Below are 27,636 nucleotides of genomic sequence, written 5' to 3' on the forward strand. Positions count from 1 at the left end.
GGGAAAGTGCGGGAGGAAAATCTTTGTTTCCGAACGAGTGAGCGAGAAAGCGTAAAGCGGAAGTAGCATCGGGCTAAAGTGCGCAACAATGGTGTCTATCATAAAGAATCAACTGCTCAAGCATCTCTCCCGGTAAGTGGCGTCTTGGCGAAAAGTCTTGTTTTCGTAACTGCAATATTTTCTTCCCAACAACCTCCCGACATCCTCAGGGGAGCTGAAGGTCACCCCCTGATTGCGATTCTTCTGCCTCTCCCTCTCGGTTTCTGTCCTTTCCCGTCGACCCTGGATCAATCGATTCCATTTCCTTCCACGACCGGTTTTACAATTAACTCAATTTGTTATTCATTTTCGTTCAAGTAAGACAGCGAAACCCATTCACACGTAACGAAACAGCTGTTACGAATGTTTACAGTCGTGTGCGTGAGTTGAATTGATAAAAAAAAAGCGGAGAAAGAAACGCGAAAACCTATTATCGACCTCCTCCGCACGGTTGGCGGTCGTCTGGAAGGATGCCAACAAACGGCGGTTCTGTTATCCTTTTGCGAGGGAAGAAGAGAAAGGGTTCCAGCTGGTTCCTCCCTTCCGCAGGTTGAGGTGTTGGAAATATTGAACCATTACGCATTACGTCGACAAGTGTCGCATTACGACACTTCGAGCCCTGGACGCAGAGAGAGCGGTCGCATTTGAACATTTCCCGCGTGGAAAGTGGAACCATTTTCCGGCACCACAAATGACCACGCACGAAGGACAGCACAGAATTGGTGGCACGCACTTTTGATGTTTTCCTTGTACCTTCATCTGATGCTTTTGGGTTATGTTTTAGGATAACGTTTTTATCGCTGTCGTTGGATAGGATCCCCAAAAAGAAACAAAACCCCCAGAATAGTATGTTTTGCGTGGGGGGGTAGCCTGACTCGAAATGGAAATACGGTTAATGGCGAATGTGTCCTTCGCGAGTTAGCTATTTCTGGTCTGTTTGCATGTCATTTAAATGTAAATTAATTTGTTACTTGTTATTTGTTGCCGGCAGCGACCGGTACGACATGGAACTCGCCTTCGGAAGTTCGTGGAATAAACCTGCCTGCGTTTGGACCAACGGCTGGGAATGGATAAACTCGATGGTGATATTTTTATTTGCCACTTTCTCTCTTTGTTTGTTTGAGCATGTTTTTCCATGCCGAATGGAAAAAATACTGCGTCGCAATGTTGTACGGCAAGTCGTTAAAATGCACGATGTTGATAATTTTTAACACCAACCAGTCACAATCCTGAAACTGACACTCGCAGGACACGCGGTAAAAACACCTCCCCATCCCCAATGAACGGTTAAAAAGTACGAAATAAAACCTTCTTCTCTAACGAAGCCTAACTATCGTCATTCGCCAAAGACGACCACGGTCGAGCTTAAGACGTACCGGTTTCGATTTATGGCGCTCGAGTTGTTGGTTACGGTGCGCCCGCGCCTAACAACCCTGACCTTTTCCATTCGCTCCCGAACGAGCTTCTTCCGCCCTGGATGGTCGGGAGTGGTCGTTTTTCCGTCCGTCCCGGTTTTTCTAACCCCAATCTTCTCCGGTCGCCGGTTGCTGCGAGGGGGGCGGGGATTTTTCCCGCCTACTTTAATGGCTGTCGGCTAAACCGTGCAAGCAAAGGCTGGCACACTGCGTTTGACTCTGGTTTTGCTCCTTACTTTTTGCTTGCCTTCGTCCTTGTTTTCATCGCCGTTGATATAAAAATTAAATGGCATGCGTCCCGGTGCGCTGAGAACGATGGAAGCTAGATTTAATTTTTCCCCTACAAACTTCAGCTGCAGTAGCATTTTTCCTGATCTCGGGATAAAAGAGGGAAGGATCGCCGGTTTTTCACTGGAATTCCATCACCAATGGCTTCCCGTGGGAAAAAAAACCTCCACCGGTGCAAAAGTTATACCATATGGTACGGGTTGGTTGGGCCTCCGAACTCCCCGGAACCCGGCGCTGATGACGTATCGCGTGCGGCCCCCGGGACGCAGGTACACTGCGTCAGGTCGGAGTTTTTAGAAAAACGAAAAAAAGGCCACCCAAACCTTCCACCCTCAAAGAACCCGGGAGGTGGGTTCCCCGTCGCAGTTACCTTCGTAAACGCTCCGGCGTAATGGAATTAATGGTCCGTTGGATGGCGGCTCCGGTGGAACGGGGTCGGCGATGGGTTTATAAATTTTCAAATGTAGCCACAGCGCTTTTTCCGATGGCGCTATCTGAAAAGTGTGCGGCCATTATTAGATTATAGCCCACGGGCGATTCTCAATTTTGTATCCTTTCTTCCCTTGCCTTCGCCGCACGTCGGTTGAATGAGGAAAGTGGGATTTATTAAAAATTTATGTCAATTACTGTGAATGGAAGTGGATCAGCGGTTTGTACGTGTGCGCATATGCATGCATGGGAGATGGGTTCCAAAAACCAAAAAGACAAATCCAAAGACAAATGTGTTTGGTGAATGATACCAATTTGTGAAAACATTGATATCTTCTTCTTATCTGGGCCGCACATTGATGAACCAATGTAAACATTGATATAAATAATTATTTTACATTATGTAAGTGGTCTTTGACGCTACAAAACAATGGACGATATAAACTGTAACTGGGTCATTCAAGTCAGAACGATGATGAATTGAATCTTAAAGATTAACAAAAAAGGTTATTATATAAATTTCTAGAGATACCAATGTTTACAAAGTGCGAAATGTTTATAGATGCACCACCATTTCTTTAGCACTCATTCACTGCAATGACATAACATAGGTATAACACGCACTGTACATTCTCGGATTAATTCGAATGAATCTCGGATGCATGATCTACATGAATGAATTTCCCAGAAACATTCCTATGTCACAAACCTTAACACACTTACTATCAAAACTCTTGTATTAAGACACTTTTCCCGAAATGTTCACCACTCGTTGGGGTCATCGCCCGTGTTTTGTTTTTTCATGCTAAAGCAAACATCAGCATTCTCTCGCATTCTCTTTCCCCTCCTGTGAGTCCACCATGTTATCAAACAGTGGACCATGTTTTGCCAACGGATTGCGAACCGCTGGGATACGACGCATCTGTTCTGCAGTCCACGGAACCATCCATGGAGGGTGGTTAACGGGCGTGTCTGCATGGTCGCTTTCCAAGGGTTATGATCTCCGGTCCGCCGTGTGTGTCCGGTTCGTGCCATAAATCATTTTGATAATGCATACAGTAAACACTTGGAGTTGGAGATGGAATGGAGATGCACCTTTTGGGGTAGAATTGTGTCCGTGTTTTTCCGAGGAAATGTAAATCCGTTGGAAGCGTTGGTTTTTCTTTGATCCTAAACATTGTTCCATAGTGCCTGTGCTATTGCTGCTATCTCATGCATGGTCGGTCGTTTTTCTTTTATCGTGATAAAGGTGGGTTATCACTTCCGTTCACGAAAAAGAATCACTCGGAGTGTTGCAAAATAGCTCTTTTTTGTTGAGCGATGAATGTACGATGATGATGAGCGGGTTTTTTTTCGTCTAGTGGCCACGCTTTATCAGCAAAGTGGGAACGGATTACAAAAAAAAATAGCCACCATCTGTAAACAGACTCGTCGGGTTCAATGCATAACCTTCAGAAAACGTGGCTATTTAATCGGGACTTTGCGCGGGGCTGATAAGCCACGTTGGCTCGATTTTGGCGACAGAACGTTGGATTTCATGCAGAGGAAATAGTTCACGGTACGTGTATGTGTTTAAAATATTTCTAAATTCAATTTTATAAAAATTCGCAACCCACATGTGAAACTAAAAATAATTGGAAATATAGCACTACTGACCCAGTCTTGTTTTTTTTCTTGCACCGAAACCACCAAGCATTACATGGTATTATTTTGGATGATGAATGGTCGACGGTTGGTTTGTGCCGGGTTCAATCAATCTACGTTACCGCCAGACAGCTTTGACCGGTTCCGGTGCAGAGAACATCCATTTTCACTTGCTCTAATGCAATTTCGTTCGTTGCTGCATGCTTCCTCCTGCAGTTTTGTCGGTGAAAATCCGTCCATTGCGTTCCACACGTCCACAGTATCACACTTTCATTTTGCTAATGATACTTGAGCCCTTACTTTGAGCGAACCGGCCAGCACCGGCGTTTAAAATGGTCATCCCTTTTTGAAATGGGACCGAAAGCTTGTAAAGCAAAACATGATGCTCATTTTGAAGTTGGGGTTTTTGTTACATCTTTCGACGCCCAAGTACATCGTGCACTCATTACACTGATCGTCATGGGCTCTGCTGTAAGTGGGTGTTCCATTTTTGGCTTCGTTTTCCTCTTTTCACTCACTCTTGAAGCCCTTCGCCATCCATTCCGTTCGAAAGTGGGTCAAAGGACAGCGATGCTGCCCTCAGCGGAAGGACGAACGCGAGGAAGAAATGAAGGGTATGTTTTTCTTCTGCGATGATTCCGTTCAAAGGGTCCACATAAATCCACGAGGGAACAAATGCTACACTGTCCGTTGTCTTCATTACGATCGTTTTTGTTGGCAGCTCGGCATTTTCTTATCACGAGTTTTAGGGTCCGCCTCGGTTTCGGTTGTATGCAAATTGGTCGCCGCTAGGTTTATATTGCTCTCGCCCGTAAAGACATGATGGTCGTCAGCGGGGACTAATTATTTTGAAGGCTAAATTGTAGGAATTAAAATGAGGGCAATGTGAGCGAGTTGCCCTGGATGATTAATCTTCCTTGGAGTGTCGTGTTATTAATTAAAATATTCCTTTCACTGACAACTATCTGTTGTAGGGGTTGACTTGCACTTATCAGTGCGTTTATTTTTAACCCTCACTAGTCACAGGTGTAGCGATGCAGTTTAACAATATCTGCACAATTCAAAAACTCCACGTTAACAGTATTCAATCATTTATATAATCTTTTATCATTTATGAAACCTCTTTTAATTCTTTATCATTCCTCTTTGGTTTTCAAAACAAGCATTGATTTGTTTTGTCTTTCTCAATAATCTTTATCATTCATGAAACCTCTTTTAATTCTTTATCATTTTTATTTGATTTTCAAAACAAACATTGAATGGTTGGTTTTGTTTTTCTTAAGGTAACGCTATCAAAAATCCTTGATGTGTTGATTACTTACAATTTGTGTGCTAATTATCTTAGATAGATTTTTACGTTATACTTCTCTGAAACTATAATAGTCTCATTTAATTTTGATAATTTGTGCCATGCGTGAAATTTTTTTTTATGTTCTTCTACTCTATTTTTAAAAACTTGTCAACTCCTGATCTTATCTACTTTTTACAACAGGCTTTTAGAAATGTGATTGTGTATGCTTACCATCGGAAGGGCCAAACTGAAATCACCATAAAATACATTACTTCTTTTCAAACACTTTTGAATTATGCAATTCTTCGATTGTTATCGAATTTGTAATTGTTCGCGATTGCATAACAACAATTTACCTCTTTATCTCACTGCCAAACAAGCTTGAACACGATGTAGATATATTACCGAACGTGCTACAATCGAATACATTGTCATTAAAAGCGGTGACAATGACTGACGTGGCATTACCTTGCACTGCACTGTGTCTGATGCAGTTGTCATAACTTACAGCGACGCATTCATGCACGCATAGTGCATATGCTTCCTCTCTTTACCCTTCCGCTTCCGAATGATGCCCATAACATTATTGCCCTTTGCTCACCGGTGACCTACAGGTGGACAAGCCTCGGGAAGCGGGGATTTCCGAAGGGTATGCAAGCGAGCGTCAGTGTCCGATGATGGACCGATCTGAGTGGAATAAATATTTCATAGAAAGGCTCCATTTCAACAGCACCGAATCGACATCCATCTGTCCTACACCGTAGCCTACCGTCTGAAGTACGAGTGGAATGGAACTGAAGTTCTGCTCAGAATGTGTGAAAATTGCAATAAATAATTCCACTCTGTCAGGGAGGGAGAAGTCGGTTCCGTTTCCGGTTTCCGGATTTTCATCACTTCTCCCTCGTCGGCAAGTGAGCAATTATTTGTGCTGCAAATTATTACACAATCTTTCCGGAGACTTCCCCCCGGAGACGGGAAAACTCGTTGTCGAAACGAAACGGAGGATGGTTGACGGTATCCTCCAGTCGGCTCCAGCTTCGAGTTTGAGTGTTCCCTTCAATATCGCTCCGGGGAAGGAATTGAAAAATGTCGTTTCTGCCCCTTGACTCGCTTCCGTTCGGGTTTTACTACCGTCCCGCTTTTCCCAGCCACAGAACGTCGTCCGTGCGATTGTAATTAATGATATTTTTATTTCATTTTCCTCTTCGATTGTGATTGATTGACGCGTAGTGGCAACTGGAAACGAATTGGCCGGGACACCGGGAGATGGGCTTTCTGGTGGTTCACCCCCCGCCCACGCTCGACGAGATGGGACGCTTTACTTGCTGCCATCGTGTGGAAAATTGCCAGTTCGTGCCGTTCGCCGATGGTTCCGCTGATGGTGGAAAACTTTTTAAACCAATTTCGAAAGCACTACGATACCTCTTTTTTTTCCTTCCCTCCTGTCACCGATGCAAACACGACGGAGCACTTGCCCGTGGCACGGAAAATATTGCCCCCACGGACGGCGGAAGCAAGTTAAGGCACGTGCGCTCTCTACGGTGATGCAGGAGATTCTTCCCGCCTGTTTTTTTTGTGCCACATTTTCCAACCCGGCGGAAATCCGTTCGCGAGACGCGCCCATATGCATAGTTATGATGCTACCGGGGAGGAGCGGGGTGGGCGAAATCTATCTACCCGGGGCACGCTTTCCGGGGAAGCTCGTTCGGCCCTGGGCTTTGGATGGCTGGAGATGACGAAGGATGGATTCCAAATGAGAAGGATCCGTTCGCCTGGTGGACGAATGATTTATCCGAGGATGCGGGCAAAGGATGGATCGATCATCCGGACGTGCCTAGCTTTACAGCTCATCACGAACTCAGGCCGCGGTGGGCTTTCGGTGCTGCTGCTGCTGCTGCGACGGAATACATAAATAATGAAATGAAATATATTTCCTTTGCCGGCGAAAGGCCTGTCCCGCAGCTTCACCTTCTGTTTGGGGCACCCACGACGACTTGTTTCTGCCGGAGTCAGCCCAAAGTTTCGCCAGGAAACCCGTAGCTAACACGGCCCACTATCAATATTACTCACGAATTCGATGAAATACTGATGGCAGATCACCCGGAATGCCCCCAGGCAGGAATGTCCGGACGGAGAGTGTTAGCCTAAGCCAAGCCACCCAATGGTGCCCATTGGGAGCTTCCGGGGGTGGATTGGTTATTAGTTTATTCGGTCGGTGCCGAAATAATATACCTCCACGCCAAGCTACGTTCAGTTATTAGATGGGTGTGTGGAATGATTCAATAAAGATGCTTTTGAGATGATAGTGACAATTGCTAAGTGGCGGAACGTTTAGACCAACATTCCTAAGCTATGGAATGAAACTACACGCTTCTGGTTGATAATTAAAACAGACCTCTTTAGCGGTCGTGTTATGAATAAACCATTTTTTCGTGTGATCCTCATTTTTTTTTTTTTGTTAATCACCACTTTTTCAACAATATTTTTACTTTAGTCCCGGTTTTTTTAACACAAATTTTGTGTATCCATTTGTCTTTTCAAAGATTTCCTGTACGTAGTCAAAAGATTTACTACATGTCTTTGAATTGTAGAAAGACTCTTCTTCTACTTAATTTACAGTCTTCAATTAATTTATAGTCTTATTCAGTTAATTCAGAATCCACAGACTTTACTTCTGTTTCAACGAAGCTTCTATGTTTTTTAATTGTTGTATTTTTGTGACCTTTTATATTTCATTTCAAGTGATACTAAGAAAAAGAGAAATCACATTAAAAGATGATCTCTAATTGACAGGAATGAAAAAAATAACAGTATAAGAAAAACAAAATTCAGTAAGAGTAATACCCATCCATAACACCATCCTTTTTTTCCGAACATTGATCGTAGCTCAATTTTTTCAATTGTCCTCAAGATAACGTCTCATTTTTAAAAGGCATTAATATTTCATTGATACCAACTTTTCATTTGAAATTGTAAATGAATATTGATTTGACTTATATTATGGACGATGTGATTGTAGCACAAACTGGTCTTTGAGATGAGCTCAAAAATATAATAGAAAAGTATTTCAAACATGTTTTTACCATCTAGAAGAAACGTTAAGGACAGCAGTAGGTTTTTATGCTTTATTTTTAAATGATTATATGGTACGTTATCGGGAATTTTAAGGTTCCAAAATCAGCGTTCTTTAAACCGTCCTTTGTTTCGTTGTTCGCTTGCTTCATTCCATTGGGAAATATCGCGTAATTTTGATGGGTAAAAATAGCAAGAGCTTTTCTTAATCTCCCGTGATGAATAAATCAGAGTCCATTTAACATATATTAAGAACACTCTGTTATATACTCGTACATTAAAGTCATCCCATGGCCCCGGATGAAATGGATTGTCTTGCCGATTCCGTTCCCCTATCAGTTTCCCACGGTGGAGTCACTTTCCCTCCCCTCCCCGCGAGAGAAGGAACCCAACGCTCAGTTATTCATGTGGCTCTTTACTTATGCATGATGTGCTTAATAATAGCTCGATCATAGCCTTATGCTTTAGCCGGAGGCCTCCGGAATGGTGAAGTTCCATCATCCTGCGGCTCGGGTGCCGGTTTAATGTGGGAAAAGGAAAGGGAAAACAAGTGAAAAAGCTGACCCACTCCGAAGGAAATTAACTTTCGTCCTGTCGCATAGAAGGTCGTCATACCTTGGGAAGTTACCGTTGATACCATTGGCACCTGTTGAGGCGATAGAGATATTTTCCGTCTCCGACTGGTTTGATAAGTTAGGAAATGGATTCCCAACACTTAGAAATCGTATGTTTCAGTGCCATCGGCACCTACCTGACAAGAAAATCCGTCCCGTATTAAATCCTGTCGAAGGGGGCTCCAATTTCTGAACTGGATTTAATTATTTATCCTTATTGTTCGCCCACCGTTCCGTCAGTCGTCGATCGATCGATGGTCTGGTACTAAGTCCACTGGCATTGACATAACTTGACCCAACGACTCCCCAGTCGTAAGGATCAATTGACCCCCTCCTTCCTACGTCGTGTTTCCTTCATCAAACTTTCCGCTTGCCAAAGGGTAAACTTGGTCCAGAACTTGAGCCTCTATCCATGCCATGGAGTTTGGCTCGTGCGGGGACAGTAAAGACACCGGGTTCCGGGTTGCGTGTTCGTTTGCAATGGTCACGTCACCACGAACTCAGGATCAGTGCATAATTGAATTCCTAGCAAAGTTTACCGGACAGCGAGACACCGGAGACACCGGCCCTCGGTGGACGGGACAGCAAGAGGTCGCTGGTTGGTTGGAGATTGTTTTGCGTTAAAGTTTTCTGGGTGATTTTAATATAAACTCTGAGTGCTCCCTCTTTGGATCCCGGCGATGCAAACCTGGTCGTTCCCGGATGGTGGAGCTTCCTGCGTCCCCGTTCCGGTGACATTTTAATTTGTCGTCGAACACGCCCCGGACGACGGATGAGGACGACTTCCGACCGCCCCTTAGGATGTTTAAATTGCAATGTAGGAACCAGTGACTTTCAGTTTTCACCTCACTTTGGCCAATCCCGTCCTTTGTTTGGTGGCAGAAAAATTAATTTCCACATACATCCCCCGCATCCCTCCCGGCTGCGCCATCTTTGCAACACAAAAACTTGGTCACCTTTTAGAGCTCATTCCAGGTAGGAATGTAATTTCTTTATAGTCATCAAACCGGCAAATTACCTTCAACGAATCGTTCCTCCGCTCGTCGGTCCCGGTGCGCTATGAGTTTCTTGTGAATTTTCCGATGGAAACCTGCTCTCGCACATTTTCCAGAGATATCCCTTCCTCAAAACCTGTTGCACTGTTCGCGGGGCGATCGTGTTTTAGGAGGATAAACACTTTTCGCCACTTTTCCGGCTCGCCGTACCCCTCCCCATGGTGGGTAAAGTTGGATGGCTTTTCCGGCTAATGAGTTCCGGGTATAATTTCCCTGATTGCATTCCGGCGTTTGAGCTTTGGACCCGTTCCGAAAGAGGGAAAGAACCACCGACGCTTGCAGCGACGGGATGGTTATGATTTTCGCTTATAAAAAGAAGGCATTTTGTCACGTACCCTCCCGACACTCTCGAAGAAGAGTCCCCCCAGGGCGGGATGAATGATTCGAAGAAGGTAAGTCAATCTCTAGGAAATAAGCCAGAAATAGTGACCCCTCCCTCTCCCGGTTGATGCGTGTTCGACCCCGCTTCGGTATTCGGTCCGTCGGTAAGAGACGTTGCGTTAATTGGTTCATACATATTCGATGCACGATGATGATGATGATGATGCTCCTTTTTGATGATTGCTAATCTATGCTGACGCGCTAAGTCGTTTGAAGCGTTCGGGATCTCTTGAGAGAACTACTACTTTGGTTTGATAAACTGTTTCCATCTCGAAGCGATTATTAAAGTTTTCAGTATCCTTTTGATGCTGAAGTTCGTTCATAAAATAGTTTTCCAATCAAGGTTGGATTTAAAGTTTAAAATACCACTCCTTCGTGGATGTATATCACCACTCATCTATATTGGATCGTTCTTATTAAAACACATTTCTTTGTAGAATATACATCATTTTACACTTTTATCTAAGTACATGCCAACCAAATTTTAAAACTTTTAAAAATATGAACTGATGTACTTGATCCTGTTATACGTTTCGGTGCTTTCATCTTATTTAAATCAGAGCTATATTCAGTTAATTATGAACTTATAAATTCATCGAGATTTTGAGTAATATTTTGAACATTTATAAATGTTTAAAATTTAAAATGGTGTATTTATTCTCCTATGTTTCATTTTTTTGATCTTTGTAATAGCATTACAAAAGCTATTTTTAGTTTCTTTTTATTAATTTACATTTAAAAGAGAAACCCCATACGAGCAGCTGATTTTATACTGAGAGGAAGACAGGAATTGGTACTAAAAAGCTGTAAAATAATTTTCATGTATAATTTCTTTTTCAAATTTCGAAGCAATAATTGTTCACGAAAAACCGATGTTAGTAGATACGTCAAAATACGGTACTTGCTTGTTAAAACCATTATTAACTCTTTATTTTTTCAATAAAGTTTGTTCCTACTTTGCTCTGAACATCGTAAGAAGAACCTCTTTTTATGAGTAAATGGTAATTGGTTCATAATTTGTACCGAAAGCTATAACATCATTTTACTATGTATATTTACTTGATGAATAATTAGCGTGATGATGCCACCATAACATCACTAATTATTATCCATCCTTTCCAGTGCGGGACAATGTTCCGGCCACTGTGCGTTTATTTTTCCCCATGCGGAACAATGATCCTCTTTTTTTCTCGCACTAATGTAATTGGCGCACAGCGAATCGCAATCAGCCCGATCCCACGCCTGGACCACTAAGGATCGCCGCCAGGACTATTCTGCTCCGAGGTGACATTTGACGGAGGATGGAGGGAAAACTTTTACGTCACCGAAATAGGCTTAAGAAGCAAGCAGCGCTAGGAAGGGAACGCGCGTTTGAGTGAAGTAATAAAGAAGGAAACGAAAGCTAACTTGCACAATTTTGCGCTCCATTCCGTGTGTTTTATTGGGGGAGGGGAACTAGACCACCGACCATTATGGTGATCATAAAAAGCGGTGCGGAATAATGCGCCCTGATTAGAATTCATCCCACACATACACACACATGCTGGCCCGCGAGCCTGCGGGGGGGAGAAGAGAAAACTCACTTTCCTTTCGCCATAGCTTTTCCCGAGATCCAAATTGCCTCCAACAACACGTACGCACTGCTAACGGTCTGTGATGACAGGTCGAGTCGTTTTCCCGCGCTCCGATCCTCCGTGAAGCCCGCGAGCATTTCCCTGTGCTAACTAGGGATCGGCGGGATGTATCCCGAATCATCCCCGTCCCTCCCCGGGGGCTTTTCCCGCATCCTCCGCGTGGTGTGGTTGATGCCGGTAAAAGATGGTTAGATTTTATTTATTTCACCTTGCTTTTTCCAAGCATCTTGCCTTTCCGGCCTTTGCCTTTTACCGTCATATAGTGGTGTGTGAAATAGGCAAAGAAAGTCCACCGGAATATAAACTAGCCGGCGAACTGACTTTGGCCACACATACACACACGAACCCACACACACACACACACTCTGCGCCAATTCGCTTTGGGCAATTCATTTTCATTCGCTCGCCGACAGTTGGCAAAGTAAAAGTTTTCCAAACATCCGAGGAAAAGTGCGAGGTCGGAGACGGATCCGTTCGTGTCCTTGGGACATTTTTGGGGTTGCACCGGAGGACGGCGAGGAGGAAGGGGGAGTTGATGGGCCAGGGGCCGGTAGCCAGGTCCTCGGCGGGGTCGTATTTTATTTCCCCGAGCGCTCGTCACCGTCGGTTTTCTGTGGGTATTTCATTTAATTTCATGCCCGTTCCGCTTCCCTGCACTTTTATTCGACACGTTTTCGACCGAGTTCACCCTCCGTTCGTATATCCTGACCGCTTAATTCTCCTCCACTTGGCGGCCAGACCCCCCAACCCTCACCACCCACCTGCTAGAAAGGGAGTCCACTTGGTGTGTATCCGGTTTCCGGATTATTTATTTGTGTGCATCTTTTTTTTTCTCTCTCTTTCATCTTTACTTCCATCTCCGGTTCGGGCTACTACAGTTACACGAAGAATTTATCACCCGATAAGGTGAACCTGAGCGCGTTCCGGGGCGAGGGCGAACTCTCCAACCTGCAGCTGGACGAGAACGTGCTGACGGAGCTGCTGGAGCTGCCGGCCTGGCTGCGGCTGACGTCCGCCTGGTGCAACCATGTCTCGTTTCGGATATCCTGGACCAAGCTGAAGAGCACACCGATTATGTTGGTAAGTAGGTGTCGGTGGTGGCGTACTCGTCGCCGGTTACCGCTGGCGGCATAATTAAGGTGATTGCAATCCCCGCCTTATCTATCCGTCTCCGGTGTCCGGCGGGGCGAACGACGAAAGTGCGTGTGCGGTTTGTTGCGATGTTGTGATTTTCGAAGCGAATGAGGTGTCAATGTGATTACTATCATATTACGGGGAAATATGATTAATACCACAATTTTTGGTCCAGATATAGAGAACTCTACTATCGCATACTGTTTAAACCACGACCTTCTTGTGGATTAAATACATAGATTGAGTTCCTTGTTTTAGGGAAGTTTATTTTGTGATTTAAATAGAGTTAAAAAAAGAGTAAACAAATAGTCCGTACCAAATGCTGTGAAAATAAACATTGATCCTATCATAACTTTCAAACTTTATTAAACTCTCTCTCAAGTTAATCTAAATATTTATGATTGGAAAAAAGTTGCCCAAATAGAAGGATGTCCGATCTTCTTTCCTGGGTTTCTCAGAAATTATTTTCAATTCTTTTAAATTAAATTTGGCAATTTTTCACAAATTTCGTAAAATATAATCCTAAGACAAAAATTCTACTAAATGATTTTGGCATTTCACTCAAAATCGTAATAAATTATCATCATGAAAAAAATGAAATGAAATTCTTTCTTTGGCTTCTTTCTGTTCGTTCAAATTTACTAAGTTCTTGAATTCACTAAAAACTTCGTTGAGCAAATTGCAAAGGTTCTAAGGTTACGTAAAAAAGCTTTGCCAAGTGTATTTGATCTTGAAGTGTGTTCTTTGCGAACAAAATAACTAGTTCAAAAAATGATTTTTCTGTATTGTTTTAATTTTTATGTGTTTGTATGGTGGATTTATAAATCCAACGAGCTTTTCGTGACATAACTTTATTTACAATGGTATACAATTTAAGTAATCGAGATATTTTCACAACGCGTCGTTCGATGCACTTTGCAAACAATTATTGTTTATTCTTTCACTATCTAATCGCTCAACACGATCATACTGCTTCGCGCGAATAAGTAAATAAAACAACATTTTACCGGCTTCACCCTGACGTGATCATCCACCTTCGCTTCCTTCACAGACGCTGGACGAGGTGAACATAACGATAGAGACATGCGAGATAGCGCGCAGCGGCACGCCGACGGCACGCCTCTCGAGCCTGACGGCGCCCCAGGGGAAATATAGCTTTATACACAAGGTCATCGACGGCATCACGATCGTGGTGAACACGGTGAACGTGAACCTCAAGAGTCCCGCCTTCACGGCCTCGGTGCAGATGTCCCGGATACGGGTCGAGTCGCGGACGCCCAAGTGGCTGCTGGGCGATCTGCGCGTGACAAGACTGAAGGATCCGACGCGCGGCATGATCCTCATCTTCAAGGAGCTGTCCTGGCAGACGGTGCGCATCGAGGCGAGCAGCACGCAGGACCTCAGCCTGACGCCGTTGCGGCTCCTCACCAATCAGGCCCGCTGTCGGATCACGATCAAGAAGCGGCTCTCGGACTGCAGCATCGTCGCCAGCCGGCTCGTGCTGATCCTCGACGATCTGCTGTGGGTGCTGACGGACTCGCAGCTGAAGGCCGCGCTCCACTTCGTCGACTCGCTGACCGGCCTGATCAAGGCGTCGACGAACGTGGTGCAGCGGGTGAAGGCGCAGAAGAAGCTCGAAACGCTGCCCGAGTACCAGGCCCAGCTGGACCAGTCGAAGAAGGCACCGGACACGCAGCAGCTGACCGCCGCCCAGCGCTACTTCAACGTGTACGACGTGCGGGAAACGTCCTACCACTTCTTCAGCCAGCGCATCGATCTGCACCTGTGCGACGACGTTGGCGTTGGCCGGTCCAGCCACCCGAGCCTGACCGACGGCGGGGCGCTCCAGATTTCGGTGCAGGGCTTCCAGATCGATTACTACCCGTACCACCTGGCGAAAGCCGATCGATCCCACTGGCCCAAGTGAGTAGCAACACAGCTCCCTCCCTCCCGTGTCACATGCCAATGAACGGGCGGTAATTTAATTTAACGAACTTCTGTTCCGCGAGTTTAACGCCTTCCGTGCTCGCGAGCTTACCAGCGCGAGTTGGCTGGTTGAAACTCGATTTCTTTCCTCGTCTCTCGTCCGTCGTAACGGAAGCGCCTTGCGTGTAGCGTGCGATATGAACACGCTCTTTTTCCGTTAGCACGCTGCCATGGGGTAGGAAATATATTAAAAATCAATGCATCCCAAGTAGGATCCACATTGCTAACACATGGCGTGACTCAGGCAAGTTTGGCGAAGTTTATTTTACGCCAGATTATGTTTATCGCGGGGTTTTCTCTCCTTTACTTATTTACTTTCGCTTTAGCTTGATATCCTTTTCATAAAAAAAACGTAGGTATATTTATGCATTAAGACAAAATAACACAATAGACACACAACATAAATAATAATAGAGAAAAAAGATTTGTTAATAATGTAATAGGGCAAAACTAGTATGAAACTAGCGTTAATTGAAATTATGGGTTCTTTGGGTAATATGCGCCAGTTCAGGAGAACTAATGCATTTTCAATGAAATTTACTAGTGATTGTTGTTTATATCAATTTTGAAATATTTCCTCCTATTTCCTGGATGTAAATTAAATCCAGAGAATTGATGCTTTTATTAATCAACATCTTGATTTTAAATGATAAGAATTCATTCTAGTTCGTTTACAAACTGATGCACCAAGCCCCGACCTACTTGCAAGTTGAATGGATAGTTGAACCTATTTGTAATAAAAATACGAGTGAATCTGCATACTTACCGAGGTTTTTGTGTGCAGTTTGAAGCTCTGATTGTACTTAATGGAACTATGTATTCCACTTATAAAAACAACCATTTTTGCACTGTCTATTCCCTGGCGGAGTGGACAGCAACATTACATCAGACTCTGTGCGAACTGGTGATGTTTTTGTTTAGTGTTTCGCGTTTCGGTTGATGTAGAACTGTAAAACTCACAGGATGATCACCTTTTAGTTCGCTTCTAGAGGGTACTTTCTTATGAAACATGTTTTTCATAAGAAATCAGAAGAAATGGGATGCATATTACCCCAGCGACCTCTATGTACTATGCTAATATTATATTCTTGTTATTACTTGCCTTCATCTTGCCAACGTTTCCAGTTGTTGAAAAATTTAACCAGAAGTGTTTTATATGTATATCAAACGAAAGTAGTTATTGGTATTTGTCCATTGAAATGAACGAAAAAAAGGAATCATTGCAAGGATTAATCTGCTTGTCTGTTAATCTACCATTTTTGTAACAGCATATGTGAGCCCAATGCTTTTTATTTAACTGGCTTGATTTCATGGCGATTTATTCGTGGAATGAACTGATTGACATAAATGATTGAATTCCTCCAAATTCCACCTTAACACTTCTAGCCCACACAATTTGCAGAATTTCATAGAATATTTTATATCCCACTGGAAAACACAATATTTCACGAACTCTACCTTATGTTATCCACCCGTCTCCTCAGATACCGCGAGGCAAGCATTCCACCCGCCCTCTGGCTCGAACAGTCACTAAACGCCTTCAGGGAAACCATCCTTAACCTAAGTCAACCGAACCGGCCGCCGCAGCATGCATCACTAGAAAGGTACGGCCCCGGAAGCGCGCTTCTCGCGTGCGTCAGCATCGGCGGCATGCATTATGGTGCTTCCCATTGTGCGACCCCGGGTGCGGGTTGTGGGAAACTGAAAACAACATCCCCCGCCACTAACCATAGTCCGTGCTTTACCGCAATTTCAGAACAACAAACTTTGGCCAGCAACAACAGCAGCAGCAGCAGCAGCAACAAGCGCCACCGGCATCTCCCTCGTTCGGACAACAACGTCGTACCAGTATTGGAAGCAATAGCAATCAGCAGCAGCAGCAGCAACCATCCGTCCCGGGGACACCGGGCAGTGTCGGTTCGGCCGCCGTGTCGCCGATGAAAAAGCACGTCCTGGACAATCTGGCGAAGCTCATGTGTGCCTGCGTAGTGATGAAGATCGAAGAGTTTACGCTGTACCGCGTGACGACGTCCGGGAACAAGCAGATGCCGAAGGAGTTTGTGGCCGGTAAGTTGTCTGCGTGTGTTTTTGTTCGCCCCCCCTCTCGTGGTGATGCCTTGGCAGGAGGCAGCTTGTTTGCATGGATTAAACGGACGGCATAGGCATGAGGATGAAGCAGAGGGGAAATTTCAGTAGGAGGAGTGTTCATTATAACTAGCCCTATTTTCCTTAGTATGAAGAGTACACGCCCCCACGGGTTCCATGTTGTAAAACCGTGCAAGTGGTTAGCGTGTGCGGTCTCGTACGGAGTCATTAACGGTTTCTTTCTGCAACCATTTTCGTTTCATTGCTGCTGCTGCAACTCAACAGCACAGAACAAGCGGAAGAAAGGTATCGATTGAGTTCATTTTAGACTAGAACATTTTTCTTTATTGCTCGGTACTCTATTTAAATTGTTTATTTTACATTTTCTCTCATGTTGACGTTATACAATCGATCTTAGTATATTTCATTCAAAAGCAAATAGTTGTGTTAGATGGTGTTTAAAGCAGTTTTGAGTTTAAGTGAAGTTGTTTCGTATTGGCAATTGGTATGCATTTCAATCATAAACATTGTATCGGTTGTTGTACCTTGCCTCGTAACGATCATCATCCGGTAACGATTCATAACCGAACGAAGAGCTAGAATCGGAGCCATAGTCTTCGTCCCCGCTCCTCCCATCTTCCTCTTTGGCGTTCTCGTGAACCTCCGCATCATTCGGCACCACATTGTTGTAGAAGCGCACCGTAAAGAAGTAGAAAAATTCGGCCAAACTCAGCAAACTAGCACCGGTAAACAGTCCCAGTATGCCGCCGATCGAAACCACCACATCGATGGTCTCCCGGACGATCTGGCGCCGGTACCGTTGCGTCGGCATGCCCATCAGTTTGATCAGCACCGATCGTTCGTCACGATCGAACGTTTCCGACTCCCGGCCGACGATGCGGATCTGCTTCTCGTTGCACGACGGATAGCAGGGGCATGCCAGGCCGTCCGTGCGCCACGGTTGAAGAATTTTCGTTGCCGGCGCGACAATATCCATTTCATCCAAGCATACCATACCGTCAAAGTTGCATTCGAGATGTCTTTCGTTTTCTTGAGAAAAAAAGGAAGAAAGTTGAATTCAATGAAGAAGAAACTAATCAATGTGGACACGCTCTTTACCATCCAGTATCATGTTGTGGTGACAACAGTTGCACAAGCGTATCTGGGCCGCCTTAAGACATGCGGTAACGCACACACTGTAGCTGTACTGCGGATAACCGTCGGTGTCGGATTTTTCGTCGGGAAAACGGCACCGTCTTATGTCGGTCTCGACCGAGCGAACCAGTGGATCGTTCACGATGTCCTGCAGCGTCATGAAGACGGTCTGCGAGAAACCGGCCGCAATTTGGTTGTACGTCAAGCTCGCCAACAGGATGTGCGGGATGTCCTCTTCGTTCATAATGTGCATCTTTAAAGGCGACGGAGGATGAGGAAGCAGAAAAACTAAACGCCAGCAGTGTAGAAGTTTGCAATACTTACCGAGGTAGCTAGCTTGAAAGATAGTCTTAGTTCTCCTTCCGGTGTTTCTGTATCCACTTCCATACGAAGCCAATCCTTCCCGTACCTTGTGGGGAGTGTAAAGAGTAAGAATGACATTTTGCTTCGGTTACTTCCGATCAATTTGTCCAACGGTTCGCACGTTGTCACCTACTTTTCAACCGTTTGCAAAGAATTAATTAGAAAGCATGATCCCACGCTCGTTCTGATTGGACGAAAGTAGCGGCAACAGTCGAAAGGTTTCCCGTTCCAGGAGCAACTGCTGAACAGCTCCGTACAGTTCGCACGAACTAAACCCGCCACGGCCCGATACCCTTCGCGGGGACAACGCATACATTCGGAACACTTTGCGTACGGTTGGCAGTACACCTGGAAAGCCGCCGCGTTGTACAGGTTATGGTAGATCACACGCATCAGGAAGTCTTCCACGTCGTAATTGTACTCCATGCTCTCGCCCTCGCGCAAACCATCCATGTACGTCATCAATCGGTTGTAGGTTTCCTTGTTGTAGCCCATCTCGCACACCCCAACCGAGGGAAAGGCCGTCCGCTCCCAGCGGGTATCGACGTTCTCCAGCGCGATGCTGACGGTATCGTTGCGGAACAGGGCGACATACGTGCGGATCAGCTGCACCGCAAACAACCACCCGGTCAGCGTGCAGCCAATCCAGAACCATCGTTCGGTCCAGTGGTGGCGGGAGTTGCCAATATTCCTGATGCCGGCCAGCGACGAACAGTTGCAGTACTCCACCAGGATGCGGTAGAGGGCTTGACCTACTCTTGACACTAACCTCATTGTGTTGCGATGCCCGAAACACTGATTGTGACCTCCGGACGAGCTACTCTTAATAATTCACACAAAACCCCCCAACGGAAAGGTCTCAACATTTACCCTCTCTGGTGGACTTGCGAAGGCGTATAATTAAGCGACCAATGACATGAGTTTTCCATTTGCTCCGTTAACCCTGAAAAGGACTTTATTTGATTGTTGGTGGTCATGAACTTTACATGAGTTGCCCCTAACCCTGTGAACTCACGTTCCGTTTGATTCATTCTTCGCTAGATTTTATTATGTTACGGAGCAAAAAGGATAAAAGTCGTTAAACGGATCATAAAACTATGACATTCCGGAAACGAGAGGAACACCATCTTATGTTTAATGCTTTTCCATCGACCTTTTCAACTATTTTTCATACTTTATTCTTGGTTATAAGAAATGTTTATAGTCATCTCTTAACTGGTCACTCTAAAATCCATTTACTTATTTAATTAGGAAAATGTTTAACTTATCCATGTTAGCCATACTAGCCTTACATTGTTGCATGATGGATTGAAGTTGAAAAAAAAGTTTGTTTAGTTTAATTGTTTGCAAGTTACTCATATAGAGTGTTAAATTAATCTGAATACTTTTCCACTTTCAGCTGACAGAGACCGAGTACCACCGGATATGGCCACCCTTCATGCGGAGTTTACCTACTTCTACTACCCCGGAGACTTTGTCTTTCCCCGTAAGTAACTCTTTGATTGGTCTCGTTTAACATTTTAACCTAATTTTGTCGTATCTTTCCTCCCTCTCTTAGTGCCACCGTCGAAAGCGTTCGTTCACATCAACCCCGTTCAAGTGCACTTCCATCTGGACAGCTTCCTCTGGCTGAGCTCGTTCGTGCTGAACCTGCACGAGAGTCTCCTCCGGACGAACAATGTCACGAGCGGCCTCAACTCCCCGTCCACCCCGTCGACCTCTTCGGGCGGCGGTGGAGGCGAACAGCAGCCCAACATCATGTACATGGACGTCAAGGTGGAGTGCATAATGCCGCGGTTGATATTCGAGGCATCGCCCGGCGCACCACAGCAACGCGACCGACCCAAGGCGATGCACGTCGAGGTGTCCCGGTTCGCGCTGACCAACATCCGTGAGACCGGTGCCTCGCGGGCGGACCTAGCCCAAGCCATATCGTCCCTGCAGGAAGGTAGCCTTGTGTTTGGCTCGGGGTTTCCCTCGAAACCGGGCGATCTGTGCATCGTGACCGATCGGATACTGTCGCACATTGCGGCGACGGATGTCGTTGGGGGAAGCGCGTACACGGCCGGTGCCATTCCAAACGGTGGCGGAGTGCAATCAGCGTTTAGCAATCTTACTCGGTACGCAACGTGGCGCGAACCGAGGGACGTGTGGTGTTTGAAGCTTGATCCGGTTTGGGTGGAGTTTTACGGAGCCCGTTCGATCGGTCCAAGCCGAGCGATTCCGTTCGTCGATGCGGTTCCGGTGACGATATGGTTACACGGGCGTTCGGATGAGCTCCCACCGGAGCTGCTCGAGCCACCGGAGTGTGGTGACGGAAGCAAGCGGCTCAACAGCAACAACTTTAACTCGAACAAATCGAGTGAAAGTAGTCTGATACTGTCCGTCAACAGTCTAAAGCAATCATTAGACCTGTCTGAAACGCCCCTCGGTAGCCACTGGAGTGGCGGACCTCCGCTGGGTCCGCTGGACGATGAGAAATGGAAGCGGCTTTCGGTCGCATCCGCTCCCGCCATTCCCGAGGAAGGGTCGCCGGTTAAACTCGGCCCGGCCACAACTACTACCACTAGCCACAAGTTACCCCCACAGCTCCCTTCGGTCGAGGACAGCGACGCGGACAATCGGACGGCCGATCTGCACATCATCGCTCACGTTTCCAATCTAGTTAGTGTTCAAATTGACCATTATCAGTATCTGTTCCTGTTGCGTCTGGCGGAGGAGTTAACCGAAATGGCCACATTTCTATCGCTCGATTCGAAGCGCATCCTACAGGCAGTAAGTGAGCGGGACGGGAATACATACATAGTTGCCATAACCATTTGTGTAAATGTCTCTCACCTTTATCTCACGTCCAGGCAAATACGGAAAAATCAATCATAGTTGGCTGTGTTATACCGCAGGTGGAAGTTTCACTCGTAATGCCCTCTCAAACGCCCGGTAAGGAGTCGAGCGGAGGTGATGGTGAAAGTGTGCTGCCCGATTCCGCTAGCTTAGGTATTATCAGTGAAAATATACAGCTTCCCATTATTCAAACTAACCTTCCCACTATGATAATCCCGTTCCGTTCCAGGTTCCGGGTGGCCAAATTCGATGGACCAAACAAGAAATTCTAACATTTTTAGCAGTACCGAATGTCCCTCCCCAATAGCAACAGAACCTCCGCTGGAAGTGCATCATATTTCCAATCCCAACACCCACGGGTACGATAACATAGAAATATAATTCAGTTCTACTCATTTCTAACTTTACGGTCACCTTTGATTTGTTTTCCAACTACAGCCATAATGTGCAAATACAAAGCGTTCCAACGACATCTTCCACCTCCGGTGTTGCCTCGGTAGAAACGCCATCCTCTTCCTCGGTAGTTGTCGTCACGGCACGTACCGTTGGTTCTACCAACACCGCAGGAACTGCTATTCCGGGCGGCCAACAACAGTCGCAACACCAACAGCAGCATGCCGCACTACAAACGCAAACGAAAACGCGCACCTCAACCACCACCAACACCACCGATTCGACCTCGTTCTCAAAGGAGCTCAATTCGGGCCTCAGTTCGATGAAGAAGGGCTTCTCGCACCTCATGACGTCGATCGATTCCGCACTGAAGACGAACACGTCCGATGACATGAGCGACACGCTTTCGGTGCAATCGGACATCAGCTCCGACTCGGAGTTACAACGCGTGCTGGAGGACACGGAAAAGACCACCGACTGTATGGACGCCATGTTCCGGCTGTATCCGTTCGGACAGGAGAGCACCATCAAAATGGCCCCGATCGAGGTGGCAAGCGAGGTGTGCGAGGATCCGTTCCTGACGAACATGTCCTCGCCGTCCGATCCGTCCGAGAGCAGTAGCCTCAAGCGACGGGATTTGGTGTCAATGGTTACATTTAGGTTCGTCGTTTGTAATCTTTGTCTTGGATCGGCATTTTAATGATTTACTCGCTCTATAATGTTCTTCCGGATTCCGCCAGGTTGACTACGGTTGAAGTGATACGCCAGAATGTCGGTAGCTGCTCCTCGCTTCGGTTGCAAATGTCCGCCATCAGCTGCGACGAATGTGGTGCCATTCCTTGGGACGAGTTTCAGGTATGTTGGCAACTGTTGCTACCACGAGCAGTAGAGCAATTCCATAATCCCGTGCAATAAGCATTTAATGCGGACATATTCTCACATACACAAACACACCAAACTCACAAACTCACAGCCTTTCGCTCTTTCCTTCCTACCACTCTTCTTGGTTTCTCTTCCATCTTCAATTTTCTTGGTATTTTACCAGTTTTTGAGTTAATATATTCTATTAATTAATACTTTGTCAAAATTCCTTTTCGGTGTCTATTTAATAAACTCGCAACAATTGTTTACTGTTAAATGTGATCGACGGTTTGCTTAATCCTAATAACTCCATCAAATAATGCCAAGCAAATCGTTATTGTTATCAAGCTGCCATTTGTTGATACCAGCATTAACACATATCTTGTAAATATATCTTCCTTAAAGTCGGTGTTAAATGGCTTTCCGAATAAAAGCAGTCGATGGAACGAATATCATGTCATAAATAAACTTAAATACTAGAGTCAAGATTTCTGAGGAAATTGCTAACTAATACATCCCACTTCTGTAGACTGTTGGAACGATTTTGTCCGACTTGCTGCCTTTTTATCTTTAATTTTTATTCTACTTATCGTCTTTGTAATCATATCTTTCAACCTTCTCGTACCTAGGATAGGATAAGCTACAATCTGGCATGTATTCTTTTGAATCCTTTTTTCCAAATCAATACATTTTACTGCAAAGTACTAAAGAAAAGCACATCTTACGCCATCTTAAACTTTCTACGTCTATTTATTCCTCCCTTTTCATCGCACTGTGCCTTTTTTGGTATTTGTTTTCCCCTCAGTACTTTAATTATTATAGATTTCCTACTTCATCCTTCATCTATTATATATTTGTTGGAATAATCCTATATATATAAATAAAAACATTAACTACATATTCTTATATACTATATATATACATACACATATATAATATTCTCAACTATCCAAGTGTTAATGTTGTTGAAACTTTTTTCTTTTCTTTTTTCTTTTTTTGCATGCTTTCTCTATCATCTCTCGTTATTCAAAAAAAAAAACAATAATCCTATCGATAATACAAACCAACCGGAAAACAAACAAAACAATTCAATCGGATCCAAAACCATAAAATTGGCTTCATATGTGTAATCAACTTGCCAACATCCTCGACAACAACATTACACCCTCTGCCGTCTGTCCTCTCCGGCCAACAATACGCATCATTGCACCAACCGTGGTCCTTCCGGTCACTACTGTCCCTTACAAAACACCGAACGAACAAACACCGTACAACATGCGATACAATTATCAATCACCTACACGTATCCCTTTCGTAAACTTTTTCGTCCTTGCACTTCCTTTACTGGCTGCCATCCCAACGCCAACGCCAACTGTTTCCTTCGGGCTGCAAACACGTGGCCTTACCGAACATCGAAACTTATGATTTATGGTTTCTCGTTATGGTGACGTGTTGCAAAACAACATTCGTGTGGGTTGTGGTTGTCTTTCTTTGTGTTGGTGTGTATGTGTGTGTGGGGCTGTGGGTTGTGTGATTGTTTGTTTATGCATTTAATATTGTTCTGGCACCGCCGTCGTGTTACTGCTATTCCTCCAATGAAAACTTGATGGGGTGATGGTCTCTTACCGTGTGTGGAATGGTTCCTCACTTGCGCTCCATCGCCTTTTTTTGGACACGGTGGGGTTTCGTCACCTATTGCACCCCCCCTTTTTCCAACTTCTGCCGCATTATATACGTGATCCTTGTGAATCGTTTCTGTTGTTCTTGTGGTGCGTTTTGTGTTTTCCTGTATGTGTCGTTCTATACTCTTTACTCATACGAATGTAACCGAACCAACTCTGTTGCACGATCGCTGGTAAACCAACAACATAATCTGTGCCAACTGTACACATAAACGTGACCTCTTCTCTCCCCCTCAAAAAGGGTGCTCATCGCAAGCCAAAGGTATCTATACTCGTTTACAACAAATCGTTTTAAACATTGATTATCATTTTTATTTATTTGTGTACTAGCTGTATTTTATTCTGCGTCGTTTGGTTTTGAGTTTATTTATGCTCATTTCATGTTATGTTGTACACTTGTGGAGACATTTTTATTTATCCCAAATTCTTCTTCAAATGTTAAAGTGATGGAAAGAGAGATTTGTAATGTATTGACTATCCCCATTTCTGGTGCATGTTATCAATGTATGTTTGTCTGTAATTCGCAGTCAGCAAACATTCCAGTCATGTTTAAATTTACTGGTCTCTATCTTCTGTTTAGCTCAGCACAACCGGTGTACAAAGGAATTGTGAAAGAAGGCTAGATTAGGTTATGGTTTACTTGTATTGTTTATTTAAAATTAGTACTTCAACTGACCCTCTCTAAATATGTTCAACTTTGTGCCCTTGTTCCAATCACAGATGACGATCATCACACACCACACACCCAGAGAACGTATCGTTCTCTTTTCTTAAACACAACTTTTACTATTCCTTAGCACTGAATCCTTACTGTATTATACAAACAACCAGAACAGCACAAACAGCCCACAAACACCTTGCATTTGCTTGCATTTTGTTACTGTTTGCTTTGCTGGATGAATGATGATCACGCTTGTAATGCTCTATCTTTAATGTTCCTGTCCATTATTATTTCTTTTTTGGCAATATAAAACGACCCCTTCATTATATCCTAAGTTCAGGGGAAAAGGAGAAGCCTACGAATATCTTCTCATTCTCATTCTTTACATTTATTGAGATGATGATCGTTTGTTCTTATGGATAGAGACCGATTGTGCTGCATGTTTACAGTGATTGATATACATCAACCTATATAAAATATGTAATACCTAACTAGGTGTTAGGTTTACATAAAAATTACATGTTTTACCACTTTTTGTGCACCTAAGATACTCTACACAGTGTAAAATATTCAAAGCCAAAAACATTCCTTCATAGAATAGCTACTCTCTCCACCTTCGTCTTCCTTGATCTCTCTTTCTCTCTCTTTTTCTCTCTCGTTCTCGCTCTCTTTCTCTTTTCTTTTATCTCTTTTATCACTTAATTTATTTTATGTTGATTCAGAAATTCGTCATTTCTGAACTTTTCCGAAAGCTCGATTTTGATTCTCTACTTTTATACATGCTTACTGTACTGTGTGTCTCGATCTTTCTGGATTTATCCTTTTCTAAAACTACACACAAACGTTTTATGTTTGTTTTTACTAAATGTAAGCTAACGCAGACGATAACCGTTTGATGCTAATTTAATGATTTTGTTTCTTTTTTCCCTTCATTATTTTTATTCCCTCTCTCTCTCTTTCTCTTTCTCTCGCACATACATTTCTCATCTGTTGGAAAATTAAATTTGAAATCTGAAACTGAAATGCATTGTCGTCGAACGAATGTTGCTTGGCAATCGGTTTGCGATAAAATATCTCATCATTGGTTTCTCTCCTGATTCGGCAAAAACGTTTTCAAACATGGCCAATTCGAAAAAACGAAAATCATTTATCATCCTAGACCAAGTTCGGTACTAGATGTAGAGCATGGAACATTGCACCGCATAATCCGGAAGCACCACCTTGCGTTGCGATTAGATTAGAGGAGGAGCTGACCCTGCCGGCCGATTCGTTTAAAGTGACTGACAAGTCGACGATCATGAGGTAATGATATGAACTTGCGGGAACACGGACTTTCTTCTACGTGGGTCTTACGTTTCTTACCCCTTTTTATTCTGGTTAATCCTTGTTACGGCGTTTTAAACGATCGGTATCGGCTTTAGCTGGTTCAAACGGAAACTCAACGTTGAGGTGAAAGATCTCGATCTTCAGCTCTCGATGAGCACGGTCGTGGGTCTTGGCGATCTGGCCGAGGACGAGGTAATCCCCACGCCCATCCCGATGGAGGTCACGGTAGAGAACGTGAAGGTGAACCTGATCGAGGATCGCCCACCGGTGAACATCACCTCACCGGGGACGCTACCGGTCAATCTGGCCATCGGAAGGGTACTGCTAACGCGGGACGAAGCCGGCGTGTTCCACGTGCAGCCGACGTACGGTGGCAAGCCGGATGACGTCACCGACAGCGTTGGCGGTGGTAAGCGGAAACTGAACCGAGCCGACTTTGAGCAACGGCGAGAGCGCGATCGAGAGGTGAAATCCCTCCACCTGGTGCTACAACAGCTCAAGCAGGACAATGAAGGCCTCAAGCGGCAACTGACTGACAACGAGAAGACATCGGAAAGCAATAGGTGAGGCTCATCATCTGCGCCCTTCATTCCATTAAACAGTTTGATTAATTACTCCTTTCGACACCCGCTGCAGGATGAAAGTACGACAGGAGAATGATGTGTTGCGCACCTACCTGAAAGCGGCCCAGGACGACATCACCACGCTGCTGGACGAGAAGCGTACGCTCATGGCGACGATAAAGTCGCTCCAGGATCAGCTGACGGCGATGAGCGACGTGCAGTTGGGCCAGCAGGACGGCAAAAGATAGCACAACTGCATGGACTGTATACAGTGCTGCGGTGAAAATCCATTCTAGGCGCCCGTACGCCCCATGGATATCTCCTCGAACGGGTGGTGGTAAAGTTGGTGATGGTGGTGGTGGTGGAAACACGTACTGTACCGGCTGAAGGGGCTGCCCCGGCCAAAACCGTTCCATGCGACAGCTTATTTCCCGCATTCCATTCCATGTTCCGTTCCATGTTGTGTTCCGCAAACGCGTGGGCGCGATGAGAAGGTTGTTATAATGTCTGTTATGTTTTATTTATGATTCTAAGATAGCTCCCTAGTATTAAGATAACAAACTGAAGCTGAATAAAATCAAAGTACATCAGGGAGAGTTTTCGATAGAAAGGCAAACCGAACCGTTTTTTTTTTAATTTTCCCAACCCATTTCCACACGAAACCCAACAAAAAACGAAAGGGCAAAGCATAGAGATCGCACGTTTTGTTTGTGCGCAGATTGAA

The 27,636-nt window shown here is 44.8% G+C and overlaps 1 protein-coding gene across 1 annotated transcript; it reads left to right on the top strand.

Annotated features, from left to right (window-relative positions):
- LOC131282402 (bridge-like lipid transfer protein family member 3B) lies at nucleotides 1-27,528 on the top strand. Its single transcript, XM_058311857.1, has 16 exons — nucleotides 1-132; nucleotides 12,741-12,942; nucleotides 14,048-14,919; nucleotides 16,467-16,586; nucleotides 16,739-17,049; nucleotides 17,353-17,373; nucleotides 19,985-20,071; nucleotides 20,144-21,360; nucleotides 21,441-21,579; nucleotides 21,656-21,785; nucleotides 21,865-22,479; nucleotides 22,560-22,674; nucleotides 24,604-24,624; nucleotides 26,183-26,325; nucleotides 26,445-26,912; nucleotides 26,986-27,528. Exons 1-16 carry the CDS (start codon nucleotides 89-91, stop codon nucleotides 27,158-27,160), a joined length of 4,680 nt encoding a protein of 1,559 aa, XP_058167840.1. The 5' UTR covers nucleotides 1-88; the 3' UTR covers nucleotides 27,161-27,528.
- Nucleotides 27,529-27,636: the final 108 nt, after the last annotated feature.

This window comes from Anopheles ziemanni, chromosome 2 (genome assembly GCF_943734765.1).
Source record: "Anopheles ziemanni chromosome 2, idAnoZiCoDA_A2_x.2, whole genome shotgun sequence".
In the NCBI taxonomy this organism is placed as follows: Eukaryota; Metazoa; Arthropoda; class Insecta; order Diptera; family Culicidae; genus Anopheles; species Anopheles ziemanni.

Excerpts from the sequence above, each read along its gene's own strand:
- LOC131282402 (XM_058311857.1), top strand. The coding sequence starts at position 89 with ATGGTGTCTATCATAAAGAATCAACTGCTCAAGCATCTCTCCCG. Across the intron at positions 14,920-16,466 it reads GATCGATCCCACTGGCCCAA|ATACCGCGAGGCAAGCATTC; the intron begins GTGAGTAGCAAC and ends CCGTCTCCTCAG. Across the intron at positions 17,374-19,984 it reads ACAGAACAAGCGGAAGAAAG|CTGACAGAGACCGAGTACCA; the intron begins GTATCGATTGAG and ends TTCCACTTTCAG.